The sequence below is a fragment of the Cervus elaphus genome, chromosome 20 (assembly GCF_910594005.1).
Source record: "Cervus elaphus chromosome 20, mCerEla1.1, whole genome shotgun sequence".
NCBI classification, from domain to species: domain Eukaryota; kingdom Metazoa; phylum Chordata; class Mammalia; order Artiodactyla; family Cervidae; genus Cervus; species Cervus elaphus.
In genome coordinates this window covers 130,137,455-130,155,754 of record NC_057834.1, presented here as the reverse complement: position 1 = coordinate 130,155,754, position 18,300 = coordinate 130,137,455, and the positions used below count along the sequence as shown (strand labels likewise).

General features: G+C 40.6%; 1 protein-coding gene across 1 annotated transcript in view; it reads right to left on the bottom strand.

Moving 5' to 3' along the window:
• Nucleotides 1-2,334: 2,334 nt before the first annotated feature.
• PSMB2 (proteasome 20S subunit beta 2) overlaps nt 2,335-18,300 on the bottom strand; it is a 34,726-nt gene continuing 18,760 nt past the window's right edge. The window contains exons 4-6 of the mRNA XM_043877443.1: nt 6,081-6,243; nt 4,587-4,636; nt 2,335-2,568 (exon numbers count right to left, since the gene is read on the bottom strand). Of these exons, the coding sequence (XP_043733378.1) occupies nt 2,461-2,568; nt 4,587-4,636; nt 6,081-6,243 (321 nt within the window). The 3' untranslated portion in view covers nt 2,335-2,460. The remainder of the gene's footprint in view (nt 2,569-4,586; nt 4,637-6,080; nt 6,244-18,300) is intronic.

Sequence of the window (18,300 nt, the reverse complement as noted above, 5' to 3'; positions counted from 1 at the left end):
GGAAGCTCAAGTAGTCTGAGAAAGGGAGTCCCTGGTGGCCTAGGGGTTAGGATTTCGGGCTTTCCCTGTCGTAGTCCAGGTTCAATCCTTGATTGGGGAACTGAGATAATGAAGATGGAGAGTTTCATTAAGGTGTGCTGGATCATATCCTAGAATAGAAAAAAAACAATAGTGGAAAAACTGGTGAAATCTGAATAAAGGCTGGAGTTTAGTCAATACTAATGTGCCAACCAATGTTTCTTAGTTTTACAAACGTATTCTGGCTAACATGTTAACACTAGGGGAAACCAGGCGAGGAGTATGACACTCTGCATCATCTTTGCAACTTTTCTATAAAACTAAATTTATTCCAAAATAAGTTTATCAAAGATAAATGATGCATAGGTTTCTGGCTTGGGCACTTGGGAGCCAGGGGCTGGTGGTAAGGCTCAGCTTTAGACATGCTGAGTTTGATGTCCTGTGACTAGAGGGTGAGATACCTAGAATTAAGTGTATATCGAGTTTAAGAAAGAGATCTGGATTGGAGAAAACAGACTGGAGGTCAGGGTGGGCTGGTGGCCTTCCCTATGAGATTGCCTTGCAGACACATATTCAAAGGCAGAGAACGATTTCATTCTTAGTGAGGCTTGGCTGCAGAATAACAAGTTTACCCATGATCCTATACTTACTGGGACTTCCCAGGTGGCACTAGTGGTAAAGAACCTGCCTACTAATGCAGGAGACGTAAGAGATGCAGGTTCGATCCCTGGGTTGGGAAGATCCCCTGGAAAAGGAAAAGACACCCCACTCCAGTATTCTAGTCTGGAGAAGTCCATAGTGTTGCAGAGTCGTACACGACTGAAGTGACTTAGCACACATGCATATGTTTATAGAGCACTTAACATCTGCCAGGCCCTGTTCCAAATGCTTTACATTAGCACATGGAATCCTCATACAATCCTATTTTACAGATAGGAAAACCATGAAGCAGGACTGCTTACACTTTAGTAGTGGCACTCATCTGGGGCAAGCATCAGAATCACCTGTGGAGCTTTAAAATAGATGTCTTAAGAGTCAGGAAGCTAGCCAAAAGCTCACACCTATGCATAGTGATGGTGGTAAACTAATGACAAACTAGGCATCGTCATGTGAATCATCTCTTTCTCCCATTTATTCAATAATTAGCTTGCTTCTTATGGTACAAAGCATTTACCAAGTCTGATAGTAATTCAATACTGTTAACACAAATATGCTATCTATAGGGAGTAACTTAGATGATATATTTCACCCCAGATAAACAAAAAACCTACTGTATGTGGTATTAAGAGCAGCACAGAATGGGATAAAGTTGGGCTTATCTTAGTCTAGGACCAAATGGTGCTCAAAGTATGGCTCCCAGACCAGCAGCATCACATCGATCAGAAATATCAGAAATGTAAAATCTCAGGCCACCTCCTCAAACTACAGGAGCAGGACCAGCAAGCTGTGTCCATAAGGGAGTTGGGATGCATGCTGTAGTTTGACGATCACTGCTCCAAAAAAGCTTCAAATTGGTGGTTCTCTATTGTGACTAAGGGTTAGAAGCTTTAAAAAATATGTCTAGTCTAGGCTCCAAACTTGTTAGAATCTGGGAGTGAATGCAGGCTAATCAAGTTGATTAAAAAAAGACAACCATCCAGGTGATTCTGATACATACATCTGGTTAAGAACTACTGTTTTAGTGGCACCAATAGAAAAATATCTACATTACTTATTACCAAAAAACTAGATTAGAAAGTAAAATAAATACCTGGTTAACCACTTACAGTACACCAAAATCATGGAATATTATGCAACTGTCAGTAAGAGTAAGGTAGCTATTTATGTACTGATATAAAAACCATCTCCAATAGTGTTAAATGAAAAAAGCAATATGCAGAACATTTAAAAATATTTTTTAAAAGGGACATGTGCATGAATGTATTTTATACAAGAACAATGTATCTCTAAAGGTTAGATAAGAAATTAGTAGCTGAAGTTTCCTCTGGGAAGGGAAGAAGGTGAATAAATTATAGGGATGGAAGAAACATTTTCACTGTGTATGTTCGTCCTGCTTGCATTTTCTCTAGATATATGTATTATCTATTCAAATTAGTTAATTTAAAAATGTTTAAGCTTAGGGGCAATAAAGAACCACTGCTTTAGAGGGAATGAGACTTAGGAAGCAAACTGTCAGCTGCTGAAGGACAGTTAGAGCATCAATGAAGGAAAGGGGCAGGAGGAAAGACAATCCTCGCAGGAAGTCCAATGCAGGTAATCCTTCCTCCACCTCCTTCCTGAGGCGATGTTAGGTAAACTCAGACTCAACCCAGAGGGCTCAATCGACCCACAGTCAGATTTATTTTGAATTAACCATCTGTGGAGAGCACACATCAAAAGAGTAGAAAAAAATAGAGGAGCTCATCAAAAAAAGTCCCCCGGCAAGTGGGAGGGGGCATGACGTTAGGAGCCGTGTTTAGGGAAGGAGATGTTGTCCAGGTCGTGGATGCCATTTCTGTCAATGATTCGAACACTGAAGGTTGGCAGATTCAGGATGAAGCGTTTCTGGAGCTGCAGAGAAACATGAAGGAAATCAGTCAACAAATTTTTATTGAAAACTGTGGTCCAGGTTCTATTGTAGGCACTGGACATATAAGCAGATAGTGACTTTTGCTTTGGGGGCGCTTGGTACCCTCCTGGGGACAATTGGTACTAAGATACTGAGGAAAGCCCAAACTGCAGCTGGAGGCTGACTGGAAGGCAGTGAGCAGGAGCTACTCTGGTCAGTCAGCTGGTGAAGAATGGTACAATCTAATGTTCTATTCCTCACAGTCTGCCACCCATCGGCCTGGTAAACACAGACTTCTCTTTCAAAATATCTCAAGGCAACAAGCCAATCAAGGAGCTACTGCCCTAGGAAAAGCTTTGGGCCAAAGCCATGTATTCCTAGGTCCAACAGTATGCTCCAGCCACCCACCCACGTTATAAGGACCAGGTGTATGCGAGTGTGTCTGTGTGCAGAGCTGGAGGCTGGTAGCAAGGACGGCCTCAGAACTGCTCTTGGAACAACTCCTACTTCCACCTTCGTCAATCCAAGCTGAACTGTCATTAAAGAAACCTCTCTGGACTCTCATGTGACTGTCTGCCTGAGAGGCTATTCCCAAGGACCTGTGGTCTGTGTACAAAAAGCAGACGGCCCCATTAACCTGGCTAGAGACTGCTGAAGAGAACAGCTGACCTGGAGGAAATCGTCTCTTCTCTGGGCGACTCTTCCTGGACAGCTCACTTCATCTCTGGATAGAAGGCACAAAGCTCTACCTGCTCCCTCAGGGGCATATCCTGAACATGTACCCTCCCCTGGCCCAAGCCCTCCCTCCCTCGATGTTTCCATCTCCTTTACAGATGAGGACTGGGCAGCAACCACCACTTCCATTTCCACAGCCCTCCCTGGCTGATGACTCCTATATCCAGAAGAAAGTTCCAAGACCAAGAAAAGGAGACAATAATAAGGAAATGTGGAGGATCCATGGGGAATAAAGTCTCAAAGCATTCCACATTCCAATGGCTTCTTCCTGGCAAACCCTTGCAACACTTGGAGCTGCCGGACTAATATGGCCTCTTGGCTGAATTTTTAAGAAAAGCACATGAGTTTATTTTCAGTTTCTGCTTTGGAAAGGAGATTAACAAGAGGAAGAAGGGGCCCTGTGGACTGAAAATGACAGGCTTGTGTAAGAGGCAAGCTGACGTTACTGATGCTACCAGCTGCTCTCGAGCTCCTACTCTCTTCTCACTAGAGTACAAATTCAAGTTCATCCTTGGGCTACGGGAACAACAGAAGAATTAAAAAGCCTAAAGGAGCTGCTTTCTTTTCCTCCTCATCCTCCTTTCATACCAAGCCTCAGACTCCTAGCAGTAGTATTGGAAGGGGAAGGGCCCATGTTCCTGGCCTCATAAACTAAAGGCTACTCTCTCCGTCTGCCCAAAGCCTGCTCGTTACCTTCTATGGCTTCCTGAATTCCCAGAGGTGGCCTTCCCTCCCGGACTCATGTACTGTTAAGGAAGCAGACTTTATGGCCAACCCCAGGTAACACAAAAATGGAGCAGGTATAAAATCCACAATAGGTATAAAAGCACAATAGTTCTTAAAGTATGCCCCCCCACCCCACGCCCCCAGCTACCATCTGCAGCAAAATCACCTGGGACTGGTGGCCAAGACACTCTCAAGAGCTACACCAGGACAAGTGATTCAGAATTAAGGTGAGGTGGAAAGCATGAATGTGCCTTTTTTAAAGAAACAAGTTCCCCAGATGATTCTTACCCATGCTAAAATTTGAGAATTACTAGTCTGGAAGAACCAAAAATAAAAGTAATTAGATTGTAAAATTGACACTGATGAGATGGTGACCCAGGAGAGGAAAAAAATCAGCTTGTTATGCACCAAACTGTATCCCTGACAGGAACCTCACATATGGTTAGTGGATATTATACTTTCCGGCAAGGATCAGAAAAAATGCAACTGAGGAAGGGAAACAATACTGGCCAACAGAGAGACAAACCATTCCTTTCAGGATCCCATGAAAGCTACTCACCTCCTCCAGACATTTCCTAAGGAGCTCCACTGCCTTCTCACGCGAGATAGCTGAAAGAGAACACGGAGGTCAGGCCCTCAAGGTGCTGACACTAAGTCCAACTCTCTGCCACAACTCTGAACCAAGTTTCAAACTTTTTCAGGTCAACATGACACACAAACAGATAAGGCAAAAAAAAAAAAAAAAAAAGCCAAGGCTTCTGATTTACAACAAATTTGCTCTATATGCAGTTGAGTGTCCCAGGCCCAGTGTTCAGGCAGCCACAAGCCATTGCGAATTGATTTGCTACAGAGAAGGGCAAGCATGACGGAATCTGCCTCCCATGCCCAGTGCTTGCCTCCAGAGAAGTCCAGCGGCCTGCCTCTTTATAGCCCATCCCCCAACTCCCAACAACCCCCAGCCCTCCTTTAGACCAGGGCTTAGATCAGCTCCATCTGCCCTGGCCAGCTGCAAATCAGGGAGAGGGAGGACAGGGCCAGTGTGTTAGCCTCACTTTGCCAGCTGGGCCCTGGTTTAACAATAGAAACAGAATTCATAGGATGGGGCCGAGTCTCTCATAAAACAGGAGCCAAAGGAACTGTCCACAGGCATGGCAAACTGGGATGACATATGATGCAGTCTGGCTTCAGGGGTGGCTGGCGGCTGTTTCGGTGGGCAAATCAGCTGTATTACTGACAGATGCCAAATCAGGCAATGGTCACTAGGAGGCCAGGCTAATCTTTTCAGGATGTGGCCTGGAGCTCTGGCATGGCCGAGGTTGAGTGAGAGGGCAGCACCATAAAAAGAACCAGCCAGATTCTCACTACACTAATAGGGAAGAGCGGAATGTAAGGCTAAAACTGGTTATCTGTGCTGCATCTACAGCGTGTAAAAGTGAATCCCAAGTGCCTATTGCTCACGATAGCTGAAGCTGAGGTTGGGATTGGGGTCAGAAAATAGAACTTAACACAAAAGCAACCCTGTGTCTAGAGGTTTGCCAAGTGGACAGTTCATGGACAAGTAGACAGCCAGCTTTCTCATATAGGACAGGGCAGCTATTATGTGATAATAATACAGGGTGTGGCCTTAAAAAGCTTTGATATTTAAGGAAAGAAACCCTCAGTTGTCATCCTGGAGACCTGTTCATCATCACGAGCTCCAAACAAACATGCCCACACCACTTGGTTTACTCTACACCCGAGAAGCTAATGAGCCCCTAAGTAGCGGCAAAATGAGTGCAAAACCTGAACTTTTATAACTGAAGAATTATAGTTTTAGTCATTATTCCAACCCCCCTTTAAAACAAAACCCAGCTCTGGACATATGCAATACCTCATTTTACCTGGCGGAAGAGGGACTTGGACCAGCTTTTCCATAACCCTAATGACCTACAGAAAAAAGCTTCCCGAGGGCACTTTCCTTGGCCACCCTACTCCAAGGGGTTGTACACAAAGCCAGGAAACAGCTGAGGACAGGGCTTTGCCACTGTTCCCAGCTTAGAGAGCTGAAACTTACTTGGCGTGTAGTACCGGTCCAGGATACTGAGAGTCAGGAAGGCACCATAGCCGTGGGCTGCGAAAGGGGCTTTTGCCAAGGCTGCCAGGTAGTCCATGTAGTAGAGCGCTGGACCCTCATGCTCATCATAGCCAGCCAGGAGGAGGTTGACATGATATGGGGTCTGCCAAGGAAAGACACTGTAACGTAACGGTCAAAGCAATAACGCCAACATCTCTCATGGAAATAGGAACATTCCAACTGTTGATAAACAGTAGCAGCAGCTGAGTAAATGATCATGAAAGAAAAGATTTAGAGAAATCTAAAGGACCCAAAGTGTGGTGAGAGGTAAAGAGAGGTCAGCTTGTTTTCTCTGAACAGAAGACCATTTGGACCACTTTAAGGTATATGAAAAAGTTGCTTCTTAAAGCCCATGGACCAAAACCTGTTATAAAAGCATTTCAAAGACAAAACACGGGTGTTCTTGTGTTGTTCCTAATAGCTGAAACCAAAACACACCATTCTGAGAATGTCAGACCATGGGCTAAAGAAAGCTACAGCACCAACCACATCATCCAAAATAAAAAGGCTCAGTATGGGCATTTGAACCACAATCTCAAGTGGCAAACTGTATGTCTCACTATTAAGAAACTAAGTCTTGGGCTACATTTAATAAAACCTGGAGAGGGTGTGAAGGAAAGGCCTACATTGTTGCTCGGAATGTAAACTGGTGCAGCCACTATGGAAAACAATATGGAAATTCCTTTAAAAATTAAAAACAGAGCTACCATATGATCCCACTATTTCTACTCCTGGGTATATGTCCAAGAAAAGACAAAAACTCTAAGTCAATACATGCACCCCAATGTTCACAGCAGCACTATTTACAATAGCCAAGACATGAAAACAACCCAAGTGCCCATCAACAGATGCCTGACTTAAGAAGATGTGGTACATATATACAAAGGAATATTACTCAGCCATAAAAAGAATGAATTATTGCCATTTGCAGCAACATGGATGGACCTAGATAATATTCTATGTAGTGAAGTAAGTCAGAGAAAAACATTATATGATATCACTTATATGTGGAATCCAGAAATAATACAAGTGAATCTACACACAAAACAGAAACTAACTCAAAGACATAGAAAATATATGTATGGTTACAAAAAGGGAAAGGGAGGAGGGGTATAAACTAGGAGCATGGGATTAACAGCAACAAACTACTATACATAAAATAGATAAGTAACAGGATTTACTATATAGCATAGGGAACCATATTCAAAATCTTTTTTTTTTTTTTTTTTAAATTTTTTTTTTTTTTTTTAATTTTTTTATTAGTTGGAGGTCAAAATCTTATAATAACCTATGATGGAAAATAATCTGAAAAAAGTACATATATAACTGAATCATTCTGCTGTATATCTGGAATTAATACAATACTGTCCATCAACTATAAAAAAGATTAAAAAAGAGAAAGAAACAAGTCTTGGGGTAGGAAAGTGTAGAAGTTCTCAGATATTTCAATCAAATCACTAACCTTGTTTCTGGCCGTGGCACACGGCTTGCGGGATCTTATTAGCTCCCTAACCAGGGACTGAAGCCCACCCACTAGGCAGTGCACGGGCAAAGCCCTAACCACTGGACCACCAGGGAACTCCCAAGTCACTACATTTTTAATGCAGACAGTAGCAGTGGAAGTTGTTAAGTTCAAAGAAATGTGGTAACTCTAGAAGAACTGCAGATTTAGGTGAAATGCTAATTATTTTTCTAATATAACAAGGCTGTGCTAAGATAACTAAAAGGTAATTTTTATCAATGAAACAAAAGTAATTACAATAACCTATTTTATAGGTATCCTTTTTTTGGTATTACCTGCAAGTGTAATGAGCAAATTTCTACAGAGAACCCTGACTAAGTCTGCCCTGATCTTCACCTCTATATGGATGATTACTTTTCTACACCAGGCGGGCCGTTTGCCATGTTGGATTCAGACTGTCTGTGTTCCCAGGCATCAGTGCTGCAACTTCCATGAAAAAATGACTTCCTTTTTTCTCTGCAAAGTATGTTTTCCCTCTTGCCCTTGCCTCAGTGGATAGTGAACAGGCCTTGCCCATAGTTAGGTGCCCATTCCTAAACTTACAAATTCAATCAAAGGACATTAAATGAAACTAAATACACTTATGCATCATATAATGGGGCATAAAATAATAACAGCTGATGGTTTCCTCTTGCCCTTGCCTCAGTGGATAGTGAACAGGCCTTGCCCATAGTTAGGTGCCCATTCCTAAACTTACAAATTCAATCAAAGGACATTAAATGAAACTAAATACACTTATGCATCATATAATGGGGCATAAAATAATAACAGCTGATGGTCTTAGAAGTGATGTTTTGTATTCTTTGAACACTGATCAGCATGGGCACTTGGCAGCTTGAAGAAACATTCTAACTCATGTAAGAAGATACACATGAAAACATTATATACCTACTTGGAATTCCAAGCCAGCTGTGCTAAGTAGTATTTCCCAAAGATTACAGTGTAGCTCTAACCTGCAAACAACTTTCTGCCTTGGGGATAAAAAATAGTGAATAGACTCAGAGGAGTACGAAATAAGCAGTAATAGTTAAGTCTTTTGAGAAAATATTTAACTGCCTATTACATTTCCCAGTAAGTAGCACGCTAACCTCTGCCAGTAGTCTCTGGAATTTTCTGCCACATTCTGTGACTACATTCTTAGTAAGTCTGACCTTAAGCAAGACACTTAACCTCTATGAACATATTTCCTTCTGTGTAAAACTAGGTTAATTAATCCTTCCCCTTTCTACTTTCTAGGAAATACGGTGAGAAAAAAATAACAGAGGTGACACATCCCGAACTCTGGAAGAAAAAATGTGACCTAAATTCTTAGTATATTAGCTATATCCCAGTGTCTTTTTTGATAGCTTACCACTTTAAACAACAACAACAAAACTGTTTGAACTACCTAAAAATAAAAAATAAATATAACAGTATTTTTAAAAAACTGTGACAACAGTTATGCAACAGGGAGACAAAGAATACCATGGTGTTTTTATAGTTAAAATTAGAAAAGCAAAAAAGAGGGGCTTTCCTGGTAGTCCAGTGGTTAAGAATGCGCACGCCAATGCAGGGGACAAAGGTTCGATCCCTCGTCAGAGAACTATATCCCACATGCCACAGGGCAACTACTGAGCCCACTCGCTCTGGAGCCCACACGCTACAACGAAGACCCCATGTGCCGCAACCAAGACCCAATGCAGCCAAATAAATAAATTAAACCAAAAAGCAAAAAAAGAGAGAAATATCCAAACTGTTTTCCTTCCCCAAGAGATTTAGTAATATAGTTACTTACCTATCATAAAATAAGCTCATCTTTTTGCTAAAAGGATAACAAACCTTCTCCATTTACTAGAGGACATTCCTTTTATGGTTATTTTATCCAGTTTATTAAGGATCCATCCAGATATCTAAAGAGACCTAACCAGCAGAAACCATATATGCTTTCTCCAATGAGGATATTGCCCACACTGAGATCAAACTGTGTTTAAAACAATTAATGTGATCTTTAAAAGCCACCACAAAAAATTTTTATGTGAAGATGTCAAGAGAATTCCAGAAACAAACCATATTGCTTAATTGGTCTATATAATATCATTTATTTATGCTTAAGCATCTGACACACACACTCATCAAAGTTGGTATTCAGAAGCTATAACACGTGGTACAGAAGATAACTCACAAATTATTGTGTGACTTTGAATTACCAACTTTTGCATGTGTGAGATGCTTAAGCATAAATAAATGGTGTTATCTAGACTAATTAAATCATTACATCTGTGTAACAACTTGCAGTTTCTGAAATTCTTCTGACAATGCTCCATCAGAGATCTCTGGCTCACACCAGTTTTTGGTTTTTAATTTCAAATAAGGTCTTATATACTGCTACTCCCTTACTCCTCTAAGAAGCATGGCATTCAAAGTGACAAAGCCATACTGATGGGTTTCTTGATTTTTATATTTTCTCCTATTCCTGATGCAACAGTGTTTTCCTTGAATAAGACAAATTCCAAGCCATTCAATTTTGTGAAATTCTTACAGCATATACATGTGTGACTATGGTATGTTTAGGGAAATACATAGTATGTGTAAGACACAACCCACCTATTCTAATATTTATACTGATTACAAACTCCATGAAGGCAGGACTCTGGCTTGTTCAATGATGTATAAGCATATAGTATATAAGATTTGCTGACTGAATAACAATCATACCAAAAAGCCTTATATATTTTTCCATACATATGTGACTAATGCCTAGTATCATAACAAGAAAGATTAAGAAAATCTTTAAACAAATGTCAGAAAGACTTCTGAGAACTGGCTCAAGTTTAAGTTGACTGCCAGCATCACTACAGTTACACATATGCTGCTGTTTTTTTTCTAGGTTCCTAGGTCCTTCTCTTTCTACTTTCCTTTAGACACAGGTTGCTAAGTAAAGAAAAAAAATTATACTACAGGAATTTAAAATTAAATGAAGGGGAGAACAATAGCTTAAAAAATACCTCATGTCAGGAAGAAACAACTGGGTTTTACAGAGTTAGGCCTGAATTTGAAATCCAGCTCTATTATTAGACATGTGGCTTTAGAAAAGTAAGTAACCTAATGTCTCTGAAAGTGTTTTCATTGCAAACCTGGGATACCTACTACAAAAAGGTTGCAGTGAACATTCAAAGAAATAATGCATGTAAAACAAGCACAGTACCCAAGACATAGTAAAGGCTCAATAAATGCTAAAATAATTACTAGGGAAACATAATCACCTGTGAGGTTCACAGTGTCCATGGAAAAAACAAGGCAAGCACTCAGGAGAAGACCATCCACTCCTAGCAAATGAGATACAAGATAAATTCCTCATATAGTCAAATATACCCTAAATAGCCAAAACAATCTTGACAAAGAAGAATGCAGCTGGAAGAATCACACTGACTTCAGACTGTATTACAAAGCTACAGTAATCAAAACAGTAGGGTATTGACCCAAGAACAGACACAAATTAATGGAACAGAAGAGAAAGCCCAGGAATAAACCAATGCACATACAGGCAACTAACCTATGACAAAGGAGGCAAGAATATACAATGGAGAAAAGGCAGTCTCTTCAATAAGTAGTGCTGGGAAAACTGGACAGCTACATGTAAAAGAATGAAATTAGAACATTCTCCAACACCATATACAAAAATAAACTCAAAATAGATTACAGAGCTAAATGTAAGACCCAGGACATTCTGACATAACTTGCAGCACTATCCTTTTAGATCCATCTTCTAGAGTTAAGGAAACAAAAACTGAAATAAACAAATGGGACCTAATTAAAAGCTTCTGGACAGCAAAGGAAACCATAAACAAAATGAAGAGAGTCTGTGGAATGGGAGAAAATATTTGCAGAATATGCAACCCGGGGGCTTCCCTGCTGGCTCAGTGGTAAAGAATCCATTTGCCAATGCAGAAGACACGGGTTTGACCCCTGGAGATCCCACACGTTGAGGAGCAACTAAGCCCATATGCCACAACTACTGAGTCTGTGCTCTGGAGCCTGGGAGCCACAAATACTGAAGCCCACACACCTAGAGGCCATGCTCCACAACAGGAGAAGCCACTGCAACGAGAAGCCCATGCGCCACAACAAGAGAAAGCCCGCACACAGCAACGAAGACCCAGCACAGCCAAAAATAAACGAATACACAAACAAAAATGTTTTTAAGAAGATGCAACCAACAAGGGATTAATTTCCAAAATATACAAACAGCTCATACAACTCAAGGAAAAATGGGCAGATCTAGACATTTCTCCAAAGACATACAGATGGCCAAAAAGCACACGAAAAAATGCTCAACATCACTAATTATTAGAGAAATGCAAATCAAAACTACAATAAGGTACCACCTCATACCAGTCTGAATGGCCATCACTTAAAAACCTATAAATAGGGACTTCCTTGGCAGTCCAGTGGTTAAGACTCTCTGTTCTTCCAATGCAGGGGGCATGGGTTCAATCCCTGGCCAAGGAACTAAGACCCCACATGCTGTGCTGCAAGATCAAAATAAAAGGAAAAGGAATCCTCCCACACTATTGGTAGGAATGTAAAGTGGTGTGGTGATTATGAAGAACAGTATGAAGGTTCTTTAAAAGACTAAAACAGAGCTTCAATATGACCCAGCAACCCCACTCCTGGGCATACAGTCGAAGAAAGCTCTAACTTGAAAAGATACATGCAACCCAAAGACCATAGCAGGCCTGTTTACAATAGCTAAATATGGAAGCAAACGAAATGTCCATCAAGAAATGAATGGATAAAGAAGATGTGGCACATATATATACACACACACCATTAATAAGTCATAAAAAAGAATGAAGTAATGCCATTTGCAGCAACAAGGATGGACCCAGAGATTATCATACTAAGTGAAGTCAGTCAGACAGAAAAGGACAAGTATCACATATATGTAGACTCTAAAAAAAAATGCAAATGAACTTACTTACAAAACTGAAACAGAGTCACAGACATATAAGAGAAACTTCTGGTTACCAAAAAGGAAGAGGGGGGGAGGATATATTTGGGATTTGGGATTAACAGATATGGACCATTGTATGTAAAACAGATAAACAACAAAGACCTACTGTACAGCACAGGAAACTATATTCAGTATCTTATAGTAACCTACAGTGGAAAAGAGTCTGAAAAAGAAAATATATATATATATATATATATATATATATATATATATATATATATATATAAAACTGATTCACTCTGCCATATACCTGAAACACTATAAATGAACTATACCTTAGTAATTTTTTTTAATTTTTAAAGGAAAATAAACAAAAATTTAAAGGAAAAGAAATAAATACCCCATACACACCTTCCTAAAGGGATCTGGGGGCTATTTGTAACAGTGCCCAGCACACTGCCCGACACGTGGTAGAATGTATGAGAGCCTCCTCCTCTCTCCCCCCTGGACTCTCGGCAGGAGCCCTAAGGTGAGAGTGCTCATTGTCACAAACATTCACAAGCACTGACACTTCGAGCGTATCTGCTTCACAGTACACACAGCCTAATCTATCTTGAAATTGATACAGGCATAGAGACATTTTTCTGGAAGCCTGAAAAAACAAAAACAACAAACCCTACATCCAGATTTGGAGAGAGAACAAATTACCACTTATAGGTACCTTCATACTATTTCTACCTTTACAGATATGTCCATTCTGAGTGGTAAGCCTCACTTTCTATCTACCTTTTCATCAGTTCCCTTCTTTCCCACGATCAGTATTACATGTGAGAATTTGCCAATTATCCTGAAGAAATGGGAACACCAATCAATCATGATAAAACTGCCAGGAATCCTCTATCTTTAACAAGGTAATCCTTATCCTGTACATGATATAATCTAAGTCTTTGGTTGTCTCCACTATTCTAATTATTTAGATAGCAAGTCTAAGTAATAAAGCAAAGTTATGAGGTCCCCAAAGGAAGGAACATTATTTTTTATGTCTAGGCATCTTCCACAGCAAAGGCAAGCACTAAATAATACACACAATTCTTAACTAACCTAAACATCCAAGTGACCAATAAATTAATCTAAACATTTCGCTGAGACACTGTCCAATGGCCACGAGGATCACCATCAGTGGTCTGCAGGGCAAATGCCAACATGTTTAGGTTTAAAGTTGTACTCAGGGACTTCTTTGGTGGCCCAGCAGTTAAGAATCTGCCTTGCAGTGCAGGGGACACAGGTTTGATCCCTAGTCAGGGAACTAAGGTCCCACATGCCGTGGAGCAACTAGGCTCATGCAACGGAACTATCGAGCCCACGTGCCACAATGAAGATTCCGCGCGCCCCAGCTAAGGCCCGATGCAGCTAAATAAATAGATAAATATTTTTTAAAAATTAAAAAATGAATTTGTATCTAACCGACACACATAAATGTAAATGAACCACCCTAGGAACTCAAATGAACTTTAGTTTCTAAAATAAAGTACAACCAAAATTTTGCCACTTTTTATAAGCAGGGAAAGAAAAAAACAAAAGAGATAAATTGATTTCTTTTCCTACCTTAAAAAAATACATGATATAAGCTTATTTTTAAAGTGGAGATCTTTAAGTCATTTTGAGATTTCCTCATCTATACAACAGGGATAATAACAGTATCCATCATTATAAGGTTATGGCAAGGTTTAAGTAAATAAATGTAATGTGCTTTAACTAGAGGAATTAAAGAGTCTCTTGATGAAGATGAAAGAGGAGACTGAAAAAGTTGGCTTAAAACTCAATATTCAAAAAACCAAGAACATGGCATCTGGTCCCATCACTTCATGGCAAATAGATGGGGAAACAATGGAAATGGTGACAGACTTTATTTTTTGGGGCTCCAAAATCACTGCAGATGGTGACTACAGCCATGAAATTAAAAGACACTTGCTCCTTGGAATAAAAGCTATGACCAACCTAGACAGTGTATTAAAAAAGCAGACATAACTCTGCCTACAAAGGCCCATCTTGTAAAAGCTATGGTTTTTCCAGTAGTCATGTACAAATGTGAGAGCTGGACAATAAAAAAGGCTGAACACAGAAGAATTGACGACTTTGAACTGTGGTCCTGGAGAAGACTCTTGAGAGTCCCCTGGACTGCAAGGAGATCCAACCAGACCATCCTAAAGGTAATCAAGCCTGAATATTCACTGGAAGGACTGATGCTGAAGCTGAAGCTCCAGTACTTTGGCCACCTGATGCAAAGTGCTAACTATTTAGAAAAGACCCTGATGCTGGGAAAGATTGAAGGCAGAAGAACAAGGAGACAACAGAGGATGAGATGGTTGGATGGCATCACTGACTCAATAGACATGAGTTTGAGCAAGCTTCAGGAGGAAGGACAGGGAAGCCTGGTGTGGTGCAGTCCATAAAGCCACAAACAGTCAAACCCTACTGAGTGACTGAAACAACAGGTGTGCTCAATGAAACGCCTGTTACATAGTAATAACACAGATGATCTACTATCACCATCATCACCACCACCACCACTGGTTTTAGGATTTGATCACATTATTAACAGATCTAACTAGATAATAGTAAGATCAAGAAGATGTTCCAGGGAATTCCCTGGTGGTCTAGTGGTTAAGACTCCAAGCTTTCACTGCTGAGGACTTGGGTTCAATCCTTGGTCAGGGTACTTAAGATCCCACAAGCGACATAGCGCAGCTCAAAAAAACAAGTACCACAGAAAGCTAATAAAATTATCCACCTTTTTCTGTCGCTAAAAGGAATACAATTAAAGCCAGGGGAATTAGCCAATAAGCACATCTCTTATGTCCCTCTCCCTGGGATTGAAATGGACTTCCTAAGTACCTGTGAGCCCTGCAGAACTGAGTTCAGTTTCACTTTGTACCTCTGAGCTCAATTCCCTTGTACACTTGAAAGTGGGAGGTATATATGGCACACACATATGCAAACTTTCCTTCTAACTCTTGGAGCATTTCCTTCTAACTCCTGTGCATACAACTCCTTGTGTATTTCCTCTCTCATGAAAAAGGAACACGGTAGTGATTAAGAAGAGTGTGAAATTCCATAAATTTTACAGCTAAAGAGAACAGTTGTGATAAATACACTGAAACAACAAAATCAGCGACGAGAGTCTGGGCGGTGACAGGCATCGGTGTGACATCTGGCGGAAGCCAAAGTCACAGCAAGGGGGAGAGAGGTGGGCGTGAGGAAGCATCCTGCCGAGCGTGGACACAGAAAAGGAGAGGAACTGACAGTCTTCCTTTGGAGCCAGGCCAGCCTTTCCCACCTCTAATTGAATAGGACGACGTCGCTACAAGTGAGGTGCCTTGGAGAACGATGCAGTTTCCTTTGCAATGTGCGGCACACCTTGGAACATTAAGCAGCATGTGAAGTATACTTCCATTCCTTGTGGGCCAGTAATTTGGTAGGAGAGGTAGATCCACCAACGGGACAAAGGATTTGGCTAATGATAACAGTGTTTCAATAAAGCAGCTCCTAAACAGAGACTGGGCTTTGAACGGAACAGTGCCGGCTATCTCATTTAGTCCAGTCGATTGTCAAAGCTGCCTACAATTCCATCTTTGGCACCAAGAATATTTCACAAAAGTGCAGTTTACAGAGTTAGGAGGGATCTAAGAGCTCATCTAGTTTATCCGATGTCCCTCTCATAAATGTGGGGACTCGGGTTCAAAGAGCGGACAGTGACTTACTCTAAATTACACAGCTAATTAGAGTCAGGACCAGAATTCAGGCTTTCTAATCTCAAGTCTTGTGTGCTTTTCTAGGAAACGATGCTGCCTCCACAAAATGGAAATTAGTGTGAAAATATGATTCAATATGTAAATGTCAGTTTCACACTCAAATAGTTCAGAATGTACTGTTTTGCATATCAGCATCTATTGTTCTCTATGTCATGTATTGGCTCTTATATGACCAATAATATTTTAAGTTTTAAAAGGACAGGTTTAATGTCAGACCATTATGACTTCTCTAAAGGGTCTACAACTATGCAAGATATACTAAATAAATATAAACAGATGCTAACACCTTAAGTGCTTTGCCAATGCTCAATTTTTCAACTTTGCTAATAAATAAAAAGGATCCATTGTTATTTTCTTACACTGGTGCTCTGAACTCTGAATCAGGAGCTTGTTTCCAATAACCAACAGAATTTATCAGTTCTCTGCTTTGGCTAGATTAGGTGGTATAACTTTAAAATTTCAATGTTAATTTTGCCACTTTAATTAAAGAGAGACTTTGTACCTATACTGGAATTGCAATGTTCACTACTTCAAACACTTCTAGAAAATCTAAAAGATTTTAGCACCTTCCAACTGTCCTTGTGACCAAGTACCTTTCCCAGCTCTAAAAGATTATGGATGGGGATAGTACTGGAGCTGAGGAAGAACTCCTTACCCCTAATGCCTAAGCAATACAGAATCACTTGCACGTTGACTTTAATCCTCTTTGACAGAATCTCTTTTAAGGAAAACCGTCAATCTTTTCTTTCTAATAACAGAGGTGACTATGCTTTAAGTAAAACCATACAAAGTTTATAAAAGGCTTCAATCAAATCCTGAGAAGAGTTCTCTGAGGCTGCACAGAATAATTATGAAAGGAGTGAATGCCCCAACCAACTTCACTTTTGCATGTGGAATGTGAATACATTATAAATTCAATAAATATTATTGAGCACTTATTATGTGAGAAGCATTATTCCAGGTGATGAAGATGGAAACCTGGATCTGGAAGGAGCTGACAAGACAGACTGGAGTAGGAAAGATTTCAGATGGAGGAAACAGCATTTGTGAAGGTAAAGACACAACGGAAAAAAAAAAAAAAAAAAAAGACACAATGGAACAGGGAATATTTGGGTACTGGGAAATATGGGACATGTATACTTAGTGAATTAGGTGATTTCAGTAGAAAGCAGAGAGGAACTGAGATAACAGGAATTGGAATGATACTGTCATTGACTTCCTAGACTATAAAGTATGAACTTATGGGGAGTTCCCTGGGGGCCTAGTAGTTAGGACTCCAGGCTTGCATTGCCATGGCCTGGGTCCAATCCCTGTCTTGGGGAACTGAGATCCTGCAAACCCTGCAGCTGAGCAGCCCCCCACACCCCCCAAAAAAGAGCTTCTGTACATAAACTATGGATGAACCAGTGAAAACCATCCCCATTCCCATGCCAATATAAGCCTTTTTCATGTCTTAGAACACTGCAGAAGCAGTAGGGATGGAGACCTGTGGAATATAAGATATATTTAGAAGGTAGAATACATATTCCTATGTATGTAACGAATAGTGAAATAGAGGTGAGAGAGAAAGAGGAGTTAAGAGGATGCTCCAAAAAGGGAAAGGTGGTACAGCAAATGTGAAAAACTTACTTCAGACCCAGTGAGACTTAAACTGAGCTGTTCAGAGGCAACTGGAAAGAAAAACAACGGGCAGCTGAGATCATGAGATTGAATCAAAGTGAAGTGTTAGCTGCTGCTCAGCTGTGTCTGACTCTTCACAACCCCATGGTCTGTCCATGGAATTCTCCAGGCAAGAATAGTGGAGTGGGTTGCCATTTGCTTCTCCAGGGGATCTTCCCGACCCAGCAATCAAACCCAGGTCTCCTGCATTGCAGGCAGATTCTTTACTGACTG